Source organism: Zootoca vivipara, chromosome 12, assembly GCF_965207765.1.
Source record: "Zootoca vivipara chromosome 12, rZooViv2.hap1.1, whole genome shotgun sequence".
NCBI lineage: Eukaryota > Metazoa > Chordata > Lepidosauria > Squamata > Lacertidae > Zootoca > Zootoca vivipara.
Genome location: NC_142595.1, coordinates 34,831,654 through 34,850,957, shown reverse-complemented (window position 1 = coordinate 34,850,957; position 19,304 = coordinate 34,831,654). Strand labels below are relative to the sequence as shown.

The window sequence follows — 19,304 nt, the reverse complement described above, 5'->3', positions numbered from 1 at the left end:
CTAAGAAAAGGTCAAATCTCTGGGGTTTCTTTGGAGTAAGAAACACACACCGAAACCCGGTGGGAGAATAGTATCTGTTGGAGCAGGTTTAAGCTGCGAAACCTCCACCTAAGCTCAACCTGCATATTTGCAATTAACCGTATTTTCTCGTCTATAAGACGCTCCCATGTATTAGACGCCCCCTATTTTGGGGGAGTCAGATTTAAGAAAATGGGGGGAGATCTATCTGTGCATAAGACGCCCCCTAATTTTTGACATTATTTTTAAGGGGGGGAAACCTAGTCTTATACATGGAAAAACACGGTAGTTGCAAAGCACTCTTATTCAAAGGAAACCAAACCAAGAGTATTCACTGGATCCCCTGAAACCACACCATTAGGGTGTGCATAACAATTTTGCTGTATTACATTTTAACACCATCATTCAACCCAGTGGTTCCCCGGGCAGCATACAAACATATTCCAATAAAATATAACATATCCATGTAGATTTAAAATAATAATAATCATTGTGGGGTCTGTGGGTGTGCAAAGTGGTGGCCAGTCTGGGCATCATAGCTGCCAAGTTTTCCCTTTTCTCGCGAGGAAGCCTATTCAGCATAATGGAAAATCCCTGAAAAAAAGGGATAACATGGCAGCTATGCTGGGCATAAGGAGAGGCCTGCCAAAGTCCCATCACAGGGCATCATCCTGTTCTCACAGGGGCCAACCAGATGCCTATAGGAAACCCCAAAGTAGGCCCTGAGTGATACAGGAATTCTCCCCACCTGTTCTCCCCGGGAGTCGGTATTCAGAGGCATACCGCCTTGAAAACAGGAGGTAGCACACAGCTATTATGATGTCTGACAGCCATTCATAGCTGTCTAAATTTGTCAGAATCCCTTTTAAAGCCACATTCAGGCCGGTCACCGTCACTACATCTGGTGGCAGCGAATTCCAGTTTAACTTTGCTCCGCTTAAGATCGTGCTGTTGTCATTTGCAGTGGGAAGAAAAACAAGCGGAAAACAAGAAGAAAGATGTCCCAGATAATAGCAAGCCCCACCACTGAGAAAAGTACTACTGGAGAATTTCTCCTCTCAATGGAGAAATTCAATGAAATGGTGTGGACACATCTAGGATTGTGCTGTCTATGAACTCAGAATATTTTCCTCTATACAAGGGGGTGAATTACTCCCTCCCTCCCTCCCTCCCTCCCTCTCTTTCTCTTTCTCTTTCTCTTTCTCTTTCTCCCTCCCCTCCTTATTTCTGTATGGTCAACAGCCATCAACATTCTATACAGGGTGGTCTTTACCCAGGGGTGCAGGGCACCTGGGTGTTGAAATCTGGGGGGCGCCCGGCGCCCACCGCTGAAGCCGCCTAAGCTCTTAACTATCTACCTGTTATGAAATAATAGTTTTGATCAAGCTAGAAAAACAAAATACATATATACCTAGGTATTACCAAAATGTATACCTACTGTTTCACTAAAGGACTTTCGACTTTGTGCGCTCATTTACCAAAGATGCGCCTCGCCATCGGCGGTGCTTGTCATTCACAACGGTGGCACTTGTCAGACTTGGGAGCACTGGGCGGAACTTTGCACCCTGTCGGCGCATATGCTAAAGACTCCCCTGATTCTATAAGTTCAGACAGCTCACAGGTACGGTACTTGTCAATCTGTGGGGATGGGGGGGGGGTGTTCCTTTTTTAAAATAAAAAATCTCTCTTTTGCAAACTTAGATACTTCTACATATCTGGAAAATATGCCAAGTATATAGAAACTGCCACCTTAGTTTGGAGTGGCGTGTGGCCACCTTAGTTTGGTGATGTAAGTGCTTCCAAAATTCTGACATGCTTTTTCCATGGAAAAGGTGGCAATCACATACAGTGGTACCTCTGGTTAGGAACTTAATTCGTTCCGGAGGTCCGTTTTTAACCTGAAACTGTTCTTAACCTGAGGTACCACTTTAGCTAATGGGGCTTCCTGCTGCTGCCGCACTGCCAGCGTGCGATTTCTGTTCTGATCCTGAGTAAAGTTCTTAACCTGAGGTACTACCTGTACTTCCGGGTCAGCGGAATCTGTAACCCGAAGTGTTTGTAACCCGAGGTACCACTGTACCACTAGCACTTGAAGTGTCGAAAGCTAAACCCCTACCACAGTTATTATATGGGGCTCAGATTTGGACAGACACTTACCTTGGAGCTACAGAAGCTGTTCAATCTAAGTTCCTAAGGCAATTTTCCCCCTGTTTCATCTTGTGTTCCAAATGCTTCATTGTGCTTGGAGGCTAATCTCCCCTCTGTTGAATTACAGATTTGGTGTAGGACATTTAATTATTGGCTTCGGCTAAATTTAAACCCCACCGGTCTAACTACCCTTAGTACCGCAAGATTGTCATGAGAGCGCTTGGATTAAAATTGTCCACCAAAAGGTTTACTTTTCTGGTTTATCACCACAATAGTTATTAACACCGGGCTTCAGTAAAGTAAATAGTTTAATTAGATAGCGCCTATATGATACTGAGCGACAGAATATTTTGGCCACGATAAGGAAATTTTGTCCATGGATTATTTTCCACCTAGTCATTTTCAGTGGCGAACGGTGCCACTTGGCTGCCCAGGGAGGCACCCCCTAGGGGCAGGGCGCCGCTCCACAGCGTGCATGCATCCTGACGCATGTGTCATGACGCACGACACGTGCCAGGACAAGCCAGGACGGACTGTGCATGTCTGCACATGCGCAGTCCGTCTGGGTTGGCGCTGCTGCTCTGCTCGGCCGGCGCGCTACGGAGCGGGTTGCTGGGCAGCAGTGGCAAACCGCAAGCAAGCCGCAGAGAGAGCGCTCTGCTTCCTCCTGCTCGGGCGGAGGAGGCGAGGGGCGGGCCCGCACCCTTCACACCTCCCTTGCTACACGCCTGGTCATTTTGACACTTTGGCACCCTATCAAAAGTTAACAATGCAATAATGAATATTCTGCCTTCGGCTGTACTTGAGGGTCAATTTTGAAAAATTCCGCTGGAAAAACGCTTATGTCCATGTGGAGATGGCCATATTGAGTCAGTGGCTCATGTGCTTCTGGCCTGATTTGAGGAGTGAGGTTACAGTATTACCCCTCTACTACTGACCCTTCCAGGTCACCCAACCATTGCTACTGTGTCCTTTCTTTTAGCAGATCAAGATAATCAGGTGACAGCAAAAACTGCAACATTTTCAGCAGGGGCAATTAGAATAAGATCTATTGTTTGATTATTGATGTAAACCTCCAAAATGTATTTTGCATAGTTAAATTTTTACCTCTGTCTTCGGTACATTTTATTTTTTATTGCTATGGCTAGTGGCTGATGCAAACAAAGATCCTTCTGGTCTGATCTGTGCAAGTGCTTAAAAACTGATAGGCACTCGCCCACCTGAGTTTGGGAGCCTGCTTGCTTTGCACTACTGAACTTGTGCATTTGGCTCCTGCTTGCCAACCACCTGCAATAAACCAAACTTCTTTCTCTAACTAAACAGCAAAACTGTTTTCTTTAGTTTTGCCATCCAGGCAGGAGGGAGGTACCACAAATCCCAGTGTCCTGGGGTAGTCACCAGACCAGCGCCTTTTGCTTTAGGGGAAGGACTGTAGCGCACTGGTAGAACATCTGCTTTGCATGAAAAAAGTCCTGGGTTCAATCCCTGCCACCTCCAGATTGGGCTGGGAGAGACTCTCTGTCTGAAGCCTTGGAGAGCTGCTGCCAGTCAGAGTCAATAAGAAGCTAGATGGTCCAAATGTTCCACCAGTCATTGTCTGATCTCCCATTGCCCTTGGCAGTTGCCCATGCTGTTTGGGGCCAATGGGAGTTGGAGTCTAGCAACAACTGGAGAGAAACCCAGGTGTGTAATTTCTGTCCTCATGGATCTGCCCAAGAACCCTGGGAACTGTAGTTTACTGCAAGTGCAACCATAGCTGCCAAGTTATCCCTTTTTTAAAGGGATTTTCCCTTATGCTGAATAGGCTTCCTCGCGAGAAAAGGGAAAACTTGGCAGTTATGAGTGCAACTACGACACGCAGCATCCTTAACCAACTACAGCTCCCAGGATTCTGTTGGGGAAGTAATGCACTTTAACTGGGCCTTGGATGTTTGGTGTGTGCACAGCCCTTCAGCTAACCCCTGTGGATTCACATCAACAGGAGCAGCAGGGACGTGCACGGCCTCCCTGCGTGGCTGTCTTATCTTGCTGGTATTTTTGTCCTCCCTCTCCTCCTTTCGCAGTGTTAACGGAACAGGTGTCAAAAATGGCACCTTGTCAGTTTTTTTGTGTGCAGGGAAGTTCCAAAATAGAATGTGGAGAAGAGGAGGTTGCAGAACTAGGGAGGCATGTCTCTCTTCCTCCACCCCCCTGCCCTGCCCTGAGCCTTTCCCCTTTGCAACACAGCACCCCCTACAGAATACTTCGTGTCCTGCTCCTTAAGGAACAGGGACCAGAAGACATTTTTCACCGGCCTAGGCAAAACCTGGTGTGATTCTGAGCATGTCGCTGTATGTCTGTGTGTGTGAGAGAGAGAGAGCGCTTGTTGGCATTGGATAAGAAGGCAGCGGGGAACATATGGAGGTAGCTTTAAAGCTCAGCACTTCTGTACAGCAGCCAAAGCCTCTTCTCCCACCCTTCCCCTCCTCCTCCTCCGTCACCTTGCTCATGAAATATGCAGCAAGGAAGCCGAGAATAACACATGCGCAAACACACACAGGCATCCGGGCACACGCAGTTCCCCCCTTCCTAGAAGCATCCTGCTCACAAGCTGTCACTGGCAGGCATTTTACACACGCACGCATGCATGCATGCGCACACACAGAGGACTCGGAAATTTGGGCAACAGCTATGATCTATATTGTTGGGTGGGGCCGGGGGGGGGGAGAAAGTCAAAGAGTAGGTGATGTGCCAGCTAAGGAAATGGAGAATCAGCCACGACCCTGAATAGCAACATCAGTGCTGAGCAATGTGTGCCTGACCGCAAGAGCATGGTGCTTATGTTTGGGGTGGGGGTGGGGTGGAGGAGGCCGTAGCCCAGTGATCAGAGCATCTGTTTTGCATGCAGACGACCTCAGGTTCAACGTCTGGAGTGTCTCCTGACAGGGCTAGGAAACTGGGAGTGGTGCTTCAGAACTCTCCAGCACGGACTGACAATGGTGTGCCAGGATTTCAGGCGAAATGCTGCCTATGAAATCCTGAAAGAGCCACTGCCAATCAGTGCAGATGATACGGAGCTAGATGGACCAATAGTCTTGACTGGGTATACGGCATCTGGGACATCGAGAGTGGGCCTTTAGACTCTGGACTTAATCATCTTGAAAGGGACCCCCTCCACCTCTTTAGGTGACATTGTGTATTACTTCAAAATGTGGCAAGTTGATCCTGCTAAACTCAGGGCCACGATAGCTAGAAAGCTAGCTAGCTGGGATAGTCAGTGGAGCATGAGACTCTTAATCTTAGGGTTGTGGGTTTGAGCCCCACATTGATTCCTGTGTTGCAGGGGATAGGACCGACTAGGCAACTCCCATGGTCACTTCCAACTCTACAATTCTATTATTCTCTGTTTCTATTATCATTCTGCTGCATGGAGTTCTGGGCACCTGCCACAAAGTCCAGGTGGTTGGTCATTTTCTAACTCTATGGTGCCACTGACCATAGAGTTAGAAAATGACCAACCACCTGTTCATTTTCCATTTAAAATCTGAAGCTCAGGCTCTGTGTAACTTGCCTTTTCCACTCCTCTGGGAGATAAGGGGACGGGGATTTGTAGCCTGCAGCAACAACCTGAACCTGTGTTGGGGGGGATTAACTCCTGTGTTTAATTCCCTACCAGGAAGGACACTGCACAGCGGGGAAGTTCAAAGGGTGGGGGGGGTCTGAAAGCCGCAGGGATCCCCTTCCAAGAAGCAGTCAAACCTTAGATTTGACACCTGGCAATGAGGGCGGAGAAAGGCAGCAAAAAGAAGGGGGGGCATATGGGTTCTGACAGTAGCTCAGTGACCGAGCATCTGCCTTGCATGCAGAATGTCCCCAGTTCAATCCCCAGCATCTCCAGGTAGGGCTGGAAAAGATTTCTTGCCTGAAACCTTGGAGAGATGCTGTCAGCCAGTGTAGAACATACTGAGCTAGATGGACTTACGATCTCACTCTGAATATGACAGCTTGCTTAGGCTGCTATTACAGAGCTGTCCATTTCCCCCATATTGTTTTTTTTTTTTTAGAGAGAGAGGGCTGCTATGTAGAAGTTTAAGCTTTGCCCAACACTCTCCATGCTGGGGAGAAAGCCACGCCTCGTGAATTTCTGCCAGCCCCATGTTTCTTAACTATCCCAGTGTGCTGGAGTGGTTGAGAGTGCTGGGCTAGGACCAGGGAGGCCCAGGTTCGAATCCACGCTCAGCCATGGAGACCACAGGGTGAGCTTAGGCAAAGCACTCACGGGGGGTTGTTGTGAGGCTAGTGGCAGGTGGCACAAAGGAGCGCAGAGAACACATGCTGCTGCTCCTTCCTTTCTGCAGAGCCTCCCCCAACACCCCAATGCGACTGCATGGCCCCACCTTGCTGCTCCCCTGCTGCATCCCTGTCCAGATAAGCAGCAGTTCCTGCCATGCCACACCCACGGCTACTGGACCAGATGCAGCCCTGCTTAGCTTCAGCAAGAGGGAGGCAGGGCGTGCCCTATGGCCACAAGAAGAACCCTGATGGATTGGAGCAAAGGTGCATTCCTGCCAAGCATCCAGTTCTTGCAGTTGGCCAACCAGGTGTCTAGGGAAGGCCTGCAAGCAGGAGGGCAACAGCAACTCTCCTCACTGGTGACACCCAGTGACTGGCATTCAGAGAAATACTGGCTTTGACAGTGGAGGCAGAGCAGAGTCACAGTGGCTGGCAGCCTTATGTCTAGCTAGCAGACCTGCCTCTATTCCCTCCAAATGTCCCATTCACTTGGGACCCCTGGAGTCCTGCTTGCTATTATCCTGCCTCAGTGTAGAATGGGGAGATATAGAGGTATGGAATGTCTTGGCTCGGCTCCATCCGTAGAGCAAGAGACTCTCAATTTTGGGGTTGCGGGTTTGAGTCCCACATTGGGGGAAAGATTCCTGCATCTGCAGGGGGTTGGCCTAGAGGTGACAAATCATCTGTGTTCCTTAACTAGGTGGCAACTCTTATCTGGGCTTCCTGTCATAGGAACATGCGAAGCAGCCATCTGTGCTGGTCAGCAACTGCACCTGCTCTTGAGATCTCCAGGGAAAGGCATTTTCTGAGCTCTGCTCCCTGACATGACTTGCTGGCATCTCTGAAACCAGGACCTTCTGCCTAGACAGGACAGAACGATGACCCCATGCAATGGTTTCTTAACTTTCTTAGCTCCCCTGAGGTCCATCTCTCCACCATGCTTCCCAGCTCTCGTCCTTCCTACCACCTTCCTGCAATTCGCACTCAAACTCCCATGATCCCACAGGAAGCCTTAGCTGCCAAGCTAACCTTCCCTCCCAGGAACAGTGTAGCTGGTTAACATGCAGACACTGAAAGGTTTTCCCCAGAGCAGTTAGAATGTGCCCAAGGGTTCTGTGTGTTGTCTCAGCGGACCGGCCAATGGCTGAGCTTCTGGGAGATTCCGGGTGTTCAGGGAGCCAACGGGCAGATCACATACATTAACCCTTTGGCCGGAGCATCCGTTGCTCCAAAGGCAACCATCGTTTTCGGTTCAGAGCGAGTCCGAAGCATCGCGACGTAATGGCTTCTAGCGAAGGTGCGCTGGCTGGGAGATGCAAGCGCCTTGTATCGCAACCTTTCCTGTCATGCTGAGCAACAAAGGTGGCCAGGGACCACAGGAATGCTCACGCGGGATGCCTTTTAAACCTGCTCCAGGCCATCTTGAATAATTCATGCCCCTCTAGCACTCAGTGCTTCCTCCTCCATCTATATTTCATGTAATTAAAACTTTGCTTGCACTTTCTCTGCCCTCCCCCTCCCCCCGCTGCTTCTTTTAAAAAATTCTTTTTAACATTGCCTTGTGTTTGGGTCTCCTGGGTTCTTCTGGCATGGGGACGAGTGTCTTGGGGCCAGTGGTGGCAGAAGAAACATATCCACCGGTCCCTACTAATAAACATCCCAAGGGCATCTCTTGGCCATTGTCGGACAGAGAGTCATGAACAAGCTGGGGCTTTGGTTTGATCCGGCATGGGGTATGTATGCATGTAGATGAGGAGAAGCTTGCAAATACTGAGTGACTACACCAAAGGAGTAGTAGTGGCATTGGCCACATCTTGTAAGAATTCAAGCTTAGAAATGAAGATCAAGCTTGCCACGGAGTCAGCTGCCAGTCAACTGAGATGAGCTCTGGAAAGAAGATAAAGTCCCTACCAGAGAAGAATGGCAGATCAAGTGGATGGATTATGCCATAATAATAATAATAATAATAATAATAATAATAATAATAATAATAATAATATATTATTTATACCCCGCCCATCTGGCTGGGTTTCCCCAGCCACTCTGGGCGGCTTCCAACAGAAAAATAAAATACAGTAATCTATTAAACATTAAAAGCCTCCCTAAACAGGGCTGCCTTCAGATGTCTTCTAAAAGTCTGGTAGTTGTTGTTCTCTTTGACATTAGATGAGAGGGCGTTCCACAGGGCAGGCGCCACTACCAAGAAGGCCCTCTGCCTAGTTCCCTGCAACTTGGCTTCTCGCAATGAGGGAACTGCCAGAAGGCCCTCGGTGCTGGACCTCAGTGTCCAGGCAGAACAATGGGGGTGGAGGCACTCCTTCAGGTATACTGGACCGAGGCCATTTGAGGCTAAAATGACCGGAAGAATCAGAAATCAGGAAGACCAAAATTTTAATAAGGAACGGGGGAAATTTATAACTTAAAGACCATTGTAGACAGACAGTTAAAATTGTTAGTAGGATTGGAGTATCACTTGTAGTTTAATGGTGAGTTTTGGATACAATGGAGAAGTAAAATATTTTGATTATAATAAAAGATGCAGGAGGAAATGATTAACAATAGGACCCACAAAGGGGAGGAGGGAAGTCCAAGAGATTCCTTGGAATCTTGTTTTAATGTTGTATGTTGGATATGTGACTGCAAAATTTTAATCTGAAAAACCAAATAAATAAATTTTAAAAAAGAAAAAGAGAGACTAGATGTGCCCAACAGATCAGAAAGAGGAATGCTTAAACATTGACTTATTTATCATTAAAAATGATGCATGCATAGGTTTATGTTTTTATTCTACTACATAGACCTGACCAAAGCCAGAAGGAAGAACAGCCTCTGAGCATGCCTAAAGTGCAGTATGCCTCTGAAGTCAGTATGGCTCTCAATGCCAGTTGATGGGAATCACAGGCAGGGAGAGTAATCTTGCGCTCAGGCCCTGCTTGTGGTCTTCCAAAGAGAGATCTGGGTTGGCTGCTGTGAGAACAGGATGCTGGACTAGATGGGCCTTTGGCCTGATCCAGCAGGGGTCTTCTGACGTTCTTCTGCTGTGCTTCAAATTATTCAGATATTGTGAATTTGGCAACCGGGTCATTGTTGTTTGGAACTTAAAGCGTTTTCCAACTTCAGTGGGAGGGAAAATACAGGTTGGCATTTTGAGGCCAACAATGTCACGCAGACTCTGTGAAAAACCTACGTATACGAATAGCACCCCCCTTCATGGATCAATGCCTTGTCGTGGCGAAGGGGCTTGAATAACTCAGAGAAGCTATGAGCTATGCCATGCAGGGCCACCCAAGATGGACAGGTCATAGTGGAGAGTTTTGACTAAACGTGATCCACCTGGAGAAGGAACTGGCAAGCCACTCCAGTATCCCTGCCAAGAAAACTCCATGGACAAAGACAACAGGCATATAAAAGTTATGACGCTGGAAGATGAGCCCCTCAGGTCGGAAGGCGTCCAACATGCTACTGAGGAAGAGCGGAGGACAAGTACAAGTAGATTCAGAGCTGATGAAGCGGCTGGGCCAAAGCCGAAAGGACGCTCAGTTGCGGATATGCCTGGATGCGAAAGGAAAGTCCGATGCTGTAAAGAAAAATATTGCATAGGAACCTGGAATGTAAGAACCATGAGTGGAGGTAAGCTGGATGTGGTCAAAAATGAGATGACAAGAATAAATATCGACATCCTGGGCATCAGTGAACTAAAATGGAAGGGAATGGGCGAATTCAGTTCGGGTGACTATCATATCTACTACTGTGGGCAAGAATCCTGTAGCAGAAATGGAGTGGCCCTCATAGTCAACAAAAGAGTGGCAAAAGCAGTAATGGGATGCAATCTCAAAAATGACAGAATGATCTCGATACGAATCCAAGGCAGACCTTTTAACATCACAGTAATCCAAGTTTATGCACCAACTACCGGTGCTGAAGAAAGTGAAATTGACCAATTCTATGAAGACCTACAACAACTTCTAGAAATGACACCAAAGAAGGATGTTCTTCTCATTACAGGGGATTGGAATGCTAAAGTAGGGAATCAAGAGATAAAAGGAACAACTGGCAAGTTTGGCCTTGGAGTTCAAAATGAAGCAGGGCAAAGGCTAATAGAGTTCTGTCAAGAGAACAAGCTGGTCATCACAAACACTCTCTTCCAACAACACAAGAGACGACTCTACACATGGATATCACCAAATGGGCAGCATCGAAATCAGATTGATTATATTCTCTGCAGCCAAAGATGGAGAAGCTCTATACAGTCAGCAAAAACAAGACCTGGAGCTGACTGTAACTCAGATCATCAGCTTCTTATAGCAAAATTCCAGCTTAAACTGAAGAAAGTAGGAAAAACCACTGGGCCAGTAAGATACAATCTGAATCAAATCCCTTATGAATACACAGTGGAAGTGAGGAACAGGTTTAAGGATTTAGATTTGGTGGACAGAGTGCCTGAAGAACTATGGATGGAGGCTCGTAACATTATACAGGAGGCAGCAACGAAAACCATCCCAAGGAAAAGGAAATGCAAGAAAGCAAAATGGCTATCCAACGAGGCCTTACAAATAGCGGAGGAGAGGAGGCAAGCAAAATGCAAGGGAGAGAGGGAAAGATACAGGAAACTGAATGCAGATTTCCAAAAAACAGCAAGGAGAGACAAGAGGGTCTTCTTAAATGAGCAATGCAAAGAAATAGAGGAAAACAATAGAATGGGGAAAACCAGAGATCTGTTCAAGAAAATTGGAGATATGAAAGGAACATTTCGTACAAAGATTACCATAATCAAGGACAAAAGTGGTAAGGACCTAACAGAAGCAGAAGACATCAAGAAGAGGTGGCAAGAATACACAGAGGAATTATACCAGAAAGATATGGAGGTCTCATACACCCCAGGTAGTGTGGTTGCTGACCTTGAGCCAGACATCTTGGAGAGTGAAGTCAAATGGGCCTTAGAAAGCATTGCTAATAACAAGGCCAGTGGAAGTGATGATATTCCAGCTGAACTATTTAAAATTTTAAAAGATGATGCTGTTAAGGTGCTACACCCAATATGCCAGCAAGTTTGGAAAACTCAGCAATGGCCAGAGGATTGGAGAAGATCAGTCTACATCCCAATTCCAAAGAAGGGGAGTGCCAAAGAATGCTCCAACTACCGCACAATTGCGCTCATTTCACACGCTAGCAAGGTTATGCTTAAAATTCTACAAGGCAGGCTTAGGCAGTATGTGGACCGAGAACTCCCAGAAGTGCAAGCTGGATTTCGAAAGGGCAGAGGAACCAGAGACCAAATAGCAAACATGCGCTGGATTATGGAGAAAGCTAGAGAGTTCCAGAAAAACGTCTACTTCTGCTTCATTGACTATGCAAAAGCCTTTGACTGTGTCGACCACAGCAAACTATGGCAAGTTCTTAAAGAAATGGGAGTGCCTGATCACCTCATCTGTCTCCTGAGAAATCTCTATGTGGGACAAGAAGCTACAGTTAGAACTGGATATGGAACAACTGATTGGTTCAAAATTGGGAAAGGAGTACGACAAGGTTGTATATTGTCTCCCTGCTTATTTAACTTATATGCAGAATTCATCATGCGAAAGGCTGGACTAGATGAATCCCAAGCCGGAATTAAGATTGCCGGAAGAAATATCAACAACCTCAGATATGCAGATGACACAACCTTGATGGCAGAAAGCGAGGAGGAATTAAAGAACCTTTTAATGAGGGTGAAAGAGGAGAGCGCAAAATATGGTCTGAAGCTCAACATCAAAAAAACCAAGATCATGGCCACTGGTCCCATCACCTCCTGGCAAATAGAAGGGGAAGAAATGGAGGCAGTGAGAGATTTTACTTTCTTGGGCTCCTTGATCACTGCAGATGGTGACAGCAGTCACGAAATTAAAAGACGCCTGCTTCTTGGGAGAAAAGCAATGACAAACCTAGACAGCATCTTAAAAAGCAGAGACATCACTTTGCCGACAAAGGTCCGTATAGTTAAAGCTATGGTTTTCCCAGTAGTGATGTATGGAAGTGAGAGCTGGACCATAAAGAAGGCTGATCGTCGAAGAATTGATGCTTTTGAATTATGGTGCTGGAGGAGACTCTTGAGAGTCCCATGGACTGCTAGAAGATCAAACCTATCCATTCTGAAGGAAATCAGCCCTGAGTGCTCCCTGGAAGGACAGATCGTGAAGCTGAGGCTCCAATACTTTGGCCACCTCATGAGAAGAGAAGAATCCTTGGAAAAGACCCTGATGTTGGGAAAGATTGAGGGCACTAGGAGAAGGGGACGACAGAGGACAAGATGGTTGGACAGTGTTCTCGAAGCTACGAACATGAGTTTGACCAAACTGCGGGAGGCAGTGCAAGACAGGAGTGCCTGGCGTGCTATGGTCCATGGGGTCATGAAGAGTCGGACACGACTAAACGACTAAACAACAACAACAACAACGAATAGCACCAATCCCACAACATACACTCGTGTGAAAGGGCCTTAACTGGCTAACGTTGGCGCCTGTGTTTCTAAATAACAGCTCACTGCTTTCAGTGGATGGATTGACAAAGTGATGGGGAGTCATGTGCTGAAACAAATGTCAGAAAGACTCTGGGGCCTGTGAATTTGGCACAGTACTGAGGTTTCATTGCTTTGCAACTTAACAGCAAGAGGAAAGATTCTTGCCTTTTTGTGTCTCCTGCAAATTTGGATATCCAAAACAAAATACGATGTGTTTTGAAACTGTGACAGATTAATTTGAACTCTGTTGTTGCATCAAATTCTAGATAATTTGCAAAATTTGTTTTGAACCCTGATTTGAACAGTCACACACAGAGAGACACAAACAGACACAGGGGATTCAGAAGACCAGGAGCCTTCTATAAGCATACTGCAGAGCGTGGATAGGGAAGCAGTGACCCTCTGGACACTGATGGACTACAACTCCCATCATTCCTGACCATTGGCCATGCTGCCTAGAGCTGATGGGAATTGTAGTCCAAGAACACCCGGAGGGCCATGGGTATAGTGAGTATAGTGAAAGTGGATAGAGCTTCCTCCCCTCCTCCTTCCCATCTCATCACAGAAGCACTCTGTGAAACCGATTGGTGAATATACTAAATATACTTCTCACACAACACATGGCTGATTTGCAGCTACGCGATATGGCTGTGGGCATTCTTCTTAGCGTCTTAACAAATGAAACTGATTTGCAAAAATCATACATGTTAAGATATGAGTGACACTGCACACACCTTTGCAATTCAAGAAATCTTTAATAAAAAATATTTTTTTAAAAAAAAAGCAGAGAGGGATAAGGCTACAAGAATTTACAGAAGGCTTCTTCTTATCACCTGCCAATCACAGTACAGTCATACCTCAGGTTGCGTCCGCTGCAGGTTGTGTTTTTCCGGGTTGCGAACGCAGCAGACCCGGAAGTGTTTCCGGGTTCCGCCACGCACGCATGTGCAGAAGCATTCTGCACGCTTCGCGCATGCGCAGAAGCACTCTATCGCGCTTTCGTGCATGCGTGAAAGTGTCGCTCGGGTTGCGGACTTTTTGGGGTGCGAACGGCATCCCGGAATGGATCGGGTCTGCAACCTGAGGTACCACTGTATCTATTGTTCTACATCCCAGTTCCCTTCTGTTCCCAAACAGGACTCTGAAGCCTGGGCATTCATAGTCTCAGAATGCATGGTTCCCTCCAGATGTTATTGGAGTACAGCTTCCATCATCCCTGACTATTAGCCATTCTCGCGGGGGATTCTGGGAGTTGTAGTCCCACATGATCAGGGAGGGAACCCTGTGGACTACCCCTGAGTTAGGTTCCCAGTTGTGTTACTTGCTAAGGTGGAATTCTGACAGTTATATCTGGCCTGTACCGTTTCACCCAGGTGGAGGGAGTGAGGCGAGCGTTTTGATATCAACCTCCGCGCAGTTTCGCCACCCTACAGTCTACTTCCTACCTTGCTTTCATTGCGGCACACTTATCTCGGTAGCGTCTCTTTCTTTCTTGAAGTATCTTAGCTGATGTTATTGTCAGTTTATTTATTCATTAAATTTATATACCACCCTTCATCAAAGAAATCTCAGGGTGATTCACAGAATAAAATCAGGATGAACTTTGCAAAAGCTGAACTGCTATAGCAAACCAAAGCTCCTTGGAAATTCTCCTCTGTGAGGCCACCAGGATAACTGCAATAATAATGGCCAGAGTGGAGCTTATGGATCAAACTTTGAAAAGTGCTCCTTTGCAAATTTAGATAAGCTTTGACTGGAACTGAGCTGCTAGGCCATATTAGAGCACCTCTGATTAGGGTGGACAAGACTAGTGAGAGCTGAGCTGCTACCGCATAAATCCACTGTTCTTTCGAGAGATTCTCTGCAAGTTAATTGAAATAAAGCGAGATAAGCTTGGCAAGCAGCCAGCTGCATGTCAATTAAGATGAGAACTCACGAACAGCGAGAAACAAAAGAAGCCTTAAAATCTACTGTTAGGCATCAACAGATGGCAATAGGATAACAATTTTGCTTTTTGTTGCGCATGTGTATCTTTAGGAATGCGGTGTGCTAATATTAAAATGCCCACACTAGGGCTATGAGCTTGGCTCTCTGGTTGGATGAAAGGGTGGAGATAAGAGCCTTAAGAGGCACACTGGGAAGCAGCCACGACACACCCACCCACGCCACGTATAAAAGATGTACGGTGGGACATTTGCGGGGAGGGGAGGGCTGCAGCTCAGTAGCAGAGCATCTGCTTTGCGTGCAGAAGGTCCCAGGTTTGATCCCTGGCATCTCCAGCTAGGGCTGGGACAGATCCCCTGGCCGAAAACCCGGAGAGCCACTGCCAGGCAGCATAGAGACCATGGAGCAAGTACAAGGCAGATAATAATAATAATAATAATTTATTTATACCCCGCCCATCTGGCTGGGTTTCCCCAGCCACTCTGGGCGGCTTCTCACAGAAATATTAGAATACACTAATTTCTTACCGTAAAGATTAAAAGCTTCCCTAAACAGGGCTGCCTTCAAATGTCCTCTAAAAGTCTGGGAGTTGTTTTTCTCTTTGACATCTAGTGGGAGGGCATTCCACAGGGCGGGTGCCACTACCGAGAAGGCCCTCTGCCTGGTTCCCTGTAACTTGGCTTCTCGCAGCGAGGGAACTGCCAGAAGGCCCTCGGCACTGGACCTCAGTGTCCGGGCAGAACGATGGAGGTGGAGACGCTCCTTCAGGTATACTGGGCCGAGGCCATTTAGGGCTTTAAAGGTCAGCAGCAACACTTTGAAATGTGCTCGGAAACATACTGGGAGCCAATGTAGGTCTTTCAAGACCGGTGTTATGTGGTCTCGGCGGCCGCTCCCAGTCACCAGTCTAGCTGCCACATTCTGGATTAATTGTAGTTTCCGGGTCACCTTCAAAGGTAGCCCCACATAGAGCGCATTGCAGTAGTCTAAGCGGGAGATAACCAGAGCATGCACCACTCTGGTGAGACAGTCCGCGGGCAGGTAGGGTCTGCTTCCTAAAAGGCAGTGAGATAAGACAAGAGTCGGGCTCTGCACAGATGACAAACGTTTGAGGCTCCACAGAGATAGCAAAACTAGAGCAGTTTGGGAGTGCTTCCCCCTTGCACATCTTGAGAGCCATACTATAGATAATGGGGGAAAATATATGGGGAGAGAGTCTTCTTGCTGGAGGTGTGGCCTGGCAGAAGCCTGTTGATTCTCGTCTTCATCTCCATTCTCCACTACTTCCATCCCCCCACCCAAACAATTCCATGGAAGGGTGTGTGGAATGGATCGGATCGGATGGATCATCAAAAGCAGCACCTTCTGCCTGGCCTAGTCAATTCCACTCCCTGAGAAACAGGAAGTGGGCATGATCACGAGAGCAAGAGGCATGGGGATGCCTTCTTTCCTCCTCCACCCTTTGCTATGTAAGGCTATTGTTATGGTCTCGGTAACAGGGAAGATGCTCTGCAGAAATTTTCATCAGCGTACACAGCTCCAGAGGCGGAGCTAGCTGCTCTGGCACCCGGAGCGGCGCGCATGCTGTGCACCTGGGGCGGGGCTAGCGGGCCCATGGCGAGCGGCGAGTGTCCCAGGGGGGCAGGGCGTGATGTCACCCCCCCCTCAGGGATGACACCCGGGGCGGGCTGCACCCATGGCACCCTCTTCCTCCGCCAGTGCACAGATCCTGACTTACATTAATCTCAAATGTATCATTCCAATAGTGGCGCCTTCCCTGTGGAATGCCCTCCCTTCAGATGCCAAGGAGATAAAGAACTACAGTACATAACTTTTAGAAGACATCTGAAGGCAGCCCCATATCAGGAAGTTTTTAATATTTGATTATGTTGCGATATATGCTATAAACTGCCCGGAGTGGCTGGAGAAACCCAGCCAGATGGGCGGGATGTAAATAATAAAATTATTAAATCACTGGGTGGTTGAAATCACCGAGTGGTGGGGACCCAGTGGGGAGCTTTGAATATTGTTCTGGTCCCTCAAAAATCCCACCTCCTTAGGATTTCTACTTTGCTTTTCTACCTAAAATATAATCTGAGCAGCTAGCTGGGAACACTTGATGTCTGCAATGTCTCCTCAATCCCACCCTGCTGATTCAGTAAATTTCAGAAGAACTAAATTGTCATGATCCAGGTCTGAGTCTATTCCACAAACTGAAATTCAGCACCATTGCTTTTTAAAGCTAGGGCGGGTTTCAAGCCAATTAAGAGTGTGTAAAGAGGAGCTCGAAAGTGTGTGGCCATAAGAACATAATAGGTAAAAGGTAAAGAACCCCTGGATGGTTAAGTCCAGTCAAAGGCGACTATGGGGTTGCGGCGCTCATCTCACTTTCAGGCCAAGGGAGCTGGCGTTTGTCCACAGACAGCCTTCCGGGTCATGTGGTCGGCACGGCTAAACTGCTTCTGGTGCAACAGAAGAAGAAGAAGAGTTTGGATTTGATATCCCGCTTTATCACTACCTGAAGGAGTCTCAAAGCGGCTAACAATCTCCTTTCCCCTCCTCCCCCACAACAAACACTCTGTGAGGTGAGTGGGGCTGAGAGACTTCAAAGAAGTGTGACTAGCCCAAGGTCACCCAGCAGCTGCATGTGGAGGAGTGGAGACGCGAACCCAGTTCCCCAGATTATGAGTCTACCGCTCTTAACCACTACACCACACTGGCTCTCAGAACACTGTGACAGATGGCAGAGCGCATGGAAACACTGTTTCCCTTCCCACTGTAGCGGTATCTATTTATCTACTTGCACTGGCGTGCTTTCAAACTGCTAGGTTGGCAGGAGCTGGGACAGAGCAACGGGAGCTCACCCTGTCACAGGGATTTGAACTGCCAACCTTCTGATCGACAAGCCCAAGAGGCTCAGTGGTTTCCTAAGAACATAATAAAAGCCCAAGGGTCTAGCCATTTCAGCATTGTGCTTTTCCCACATTGGCTCATCAGATGCCCCACCGAAGCCCATAAGCAGGAGACAAGAGCCCTAGCACACTCCATATCTGCTCCCTAGTAACTGGTCTTTGGTCAGACAGAGAGGAGGGTGAGCAGAGGCAGGTGGGGGGTGGAATTGAAGGGAAATTAGGAAGTTCAGGTAAGGAGACAAAAGGTAAGGCAGATCAGGACAATGGTTGTGCCTCAAGTTTCCTTCATCAGGGTGAGGAGGGCAGGCTGGCAGTCGGTATAATGAATACAACCATATATATTTGATATGGTAAGATTAAAAAGTGTGAATGCCCAAGCAATGAATGAATGAACAATTTTAACAAAAAATATATACACAGCCTTCATTACCCAATTCGAACCACTGCAGGTTACTTGGCACCAGGTGTATTTGTTGAATGAATGAATGAATGAATGAATGAATTATGCAACCTACGGTAAGTTTTGCTTGTTGGTGGTGCAATGGCCATGTGACCTACTTTACAAAGGACAGTCCACCTGATCCCTTATATCTATGCCCAGTCACTGAGGTCTTGGGGAGAGTCACTGTTAGTGGTCCCCAAGCTGGACCGTTAAAGAAGGCTGATCGCCGAAGAATTGATGCTTTTGAATTATGGTGCTGGAGGAGACTCTTGAGAGTCCCATGGACTGCAAGAAGATCAAACCTATCCATTCTGAAGGAAATCAGCCCTGAGTGCTCACTGGAAGGACAGATCCTGAAGCGGAGGCTCCAATACTTTGGCTACCTCATGAGAAGAGAAGACTCCCTGGAAAAGACCCTGATGTTGGGAAAGATTGAGGGCACTAGGAGAAGGGGACGACAGAGGACGAGATGGTTGGACAGTGTTCTCGAAGCTACGAACATGAGTTTGACCAAAGGCAGTGGAAGACAGGAGTGCCTGGCGTGCTCTGGTCCATGGGGTCACGAAGAGTCGGACACGACTAAACGACTAAACAACAACAATGGCTTGGATGCAAAGCTCACATCCAGCAGGAGTCATGAGTTTAGTATTGTGGACCCAATTTTATGCAACTTCTTCCTAGTTGAGGTCAGGCAAGCCCCCTTTCCTGCTGAACTTCTTTTTATTTCAGCAGGCATTTTAACTAAAGTTTGATTTTATAGTTTTTATAGAATATGATATCTAAGAAGTATATAAACTGCATAAGTAAATAAACATGTGCAAATTCTATGCAAATATCTGTCCTCTTTTCTCATCTCTTTTTTGGTGAAGCATCGCCCCCCCTTCTCTCTTTCTTACATACACATGATGTGTGTCCTGGGGTGTGTGCATCCAGGTAGCAAGAGTGGGCCCACAGCACCTGAAGGGCCACATGAAAGGAAGTGGAGGGCCACACACAGCCCCTAAGCTGCAGTTGTCTCAAATTCCCAGGCTCCTTCTGTGTGCAACAGAATTCGCGACCAGGACAATGGGAG

The 19,304-nt window shown here is 47.3% G+C and overlaps 1 protein-coding gene across 1 annotated transcript in view; it reads right to left on the bottom strand.

Annotated features, from left to right (window-relative positions):
- SLC17A7 (solute carrier family 17 member 7) overlaps positions 1–7,710 on the bottom strand; it is a 29,844-nt gene extending 22,134 nt beyond the window's left edge. Inside the window, exon 1 of the mRNA XM_060281242.1 lies at positions 7,637–7,710. Coding sequence (XP_060137225.1) covers positions 7,637–7,710 — 74 coding nt within the window. The remainder of the gene's footprint in view (positions 1–7,636) is intronic.
- Between the last annotated feature and the right edge of the window lie 11,594 nt (positions 7,711–19,304).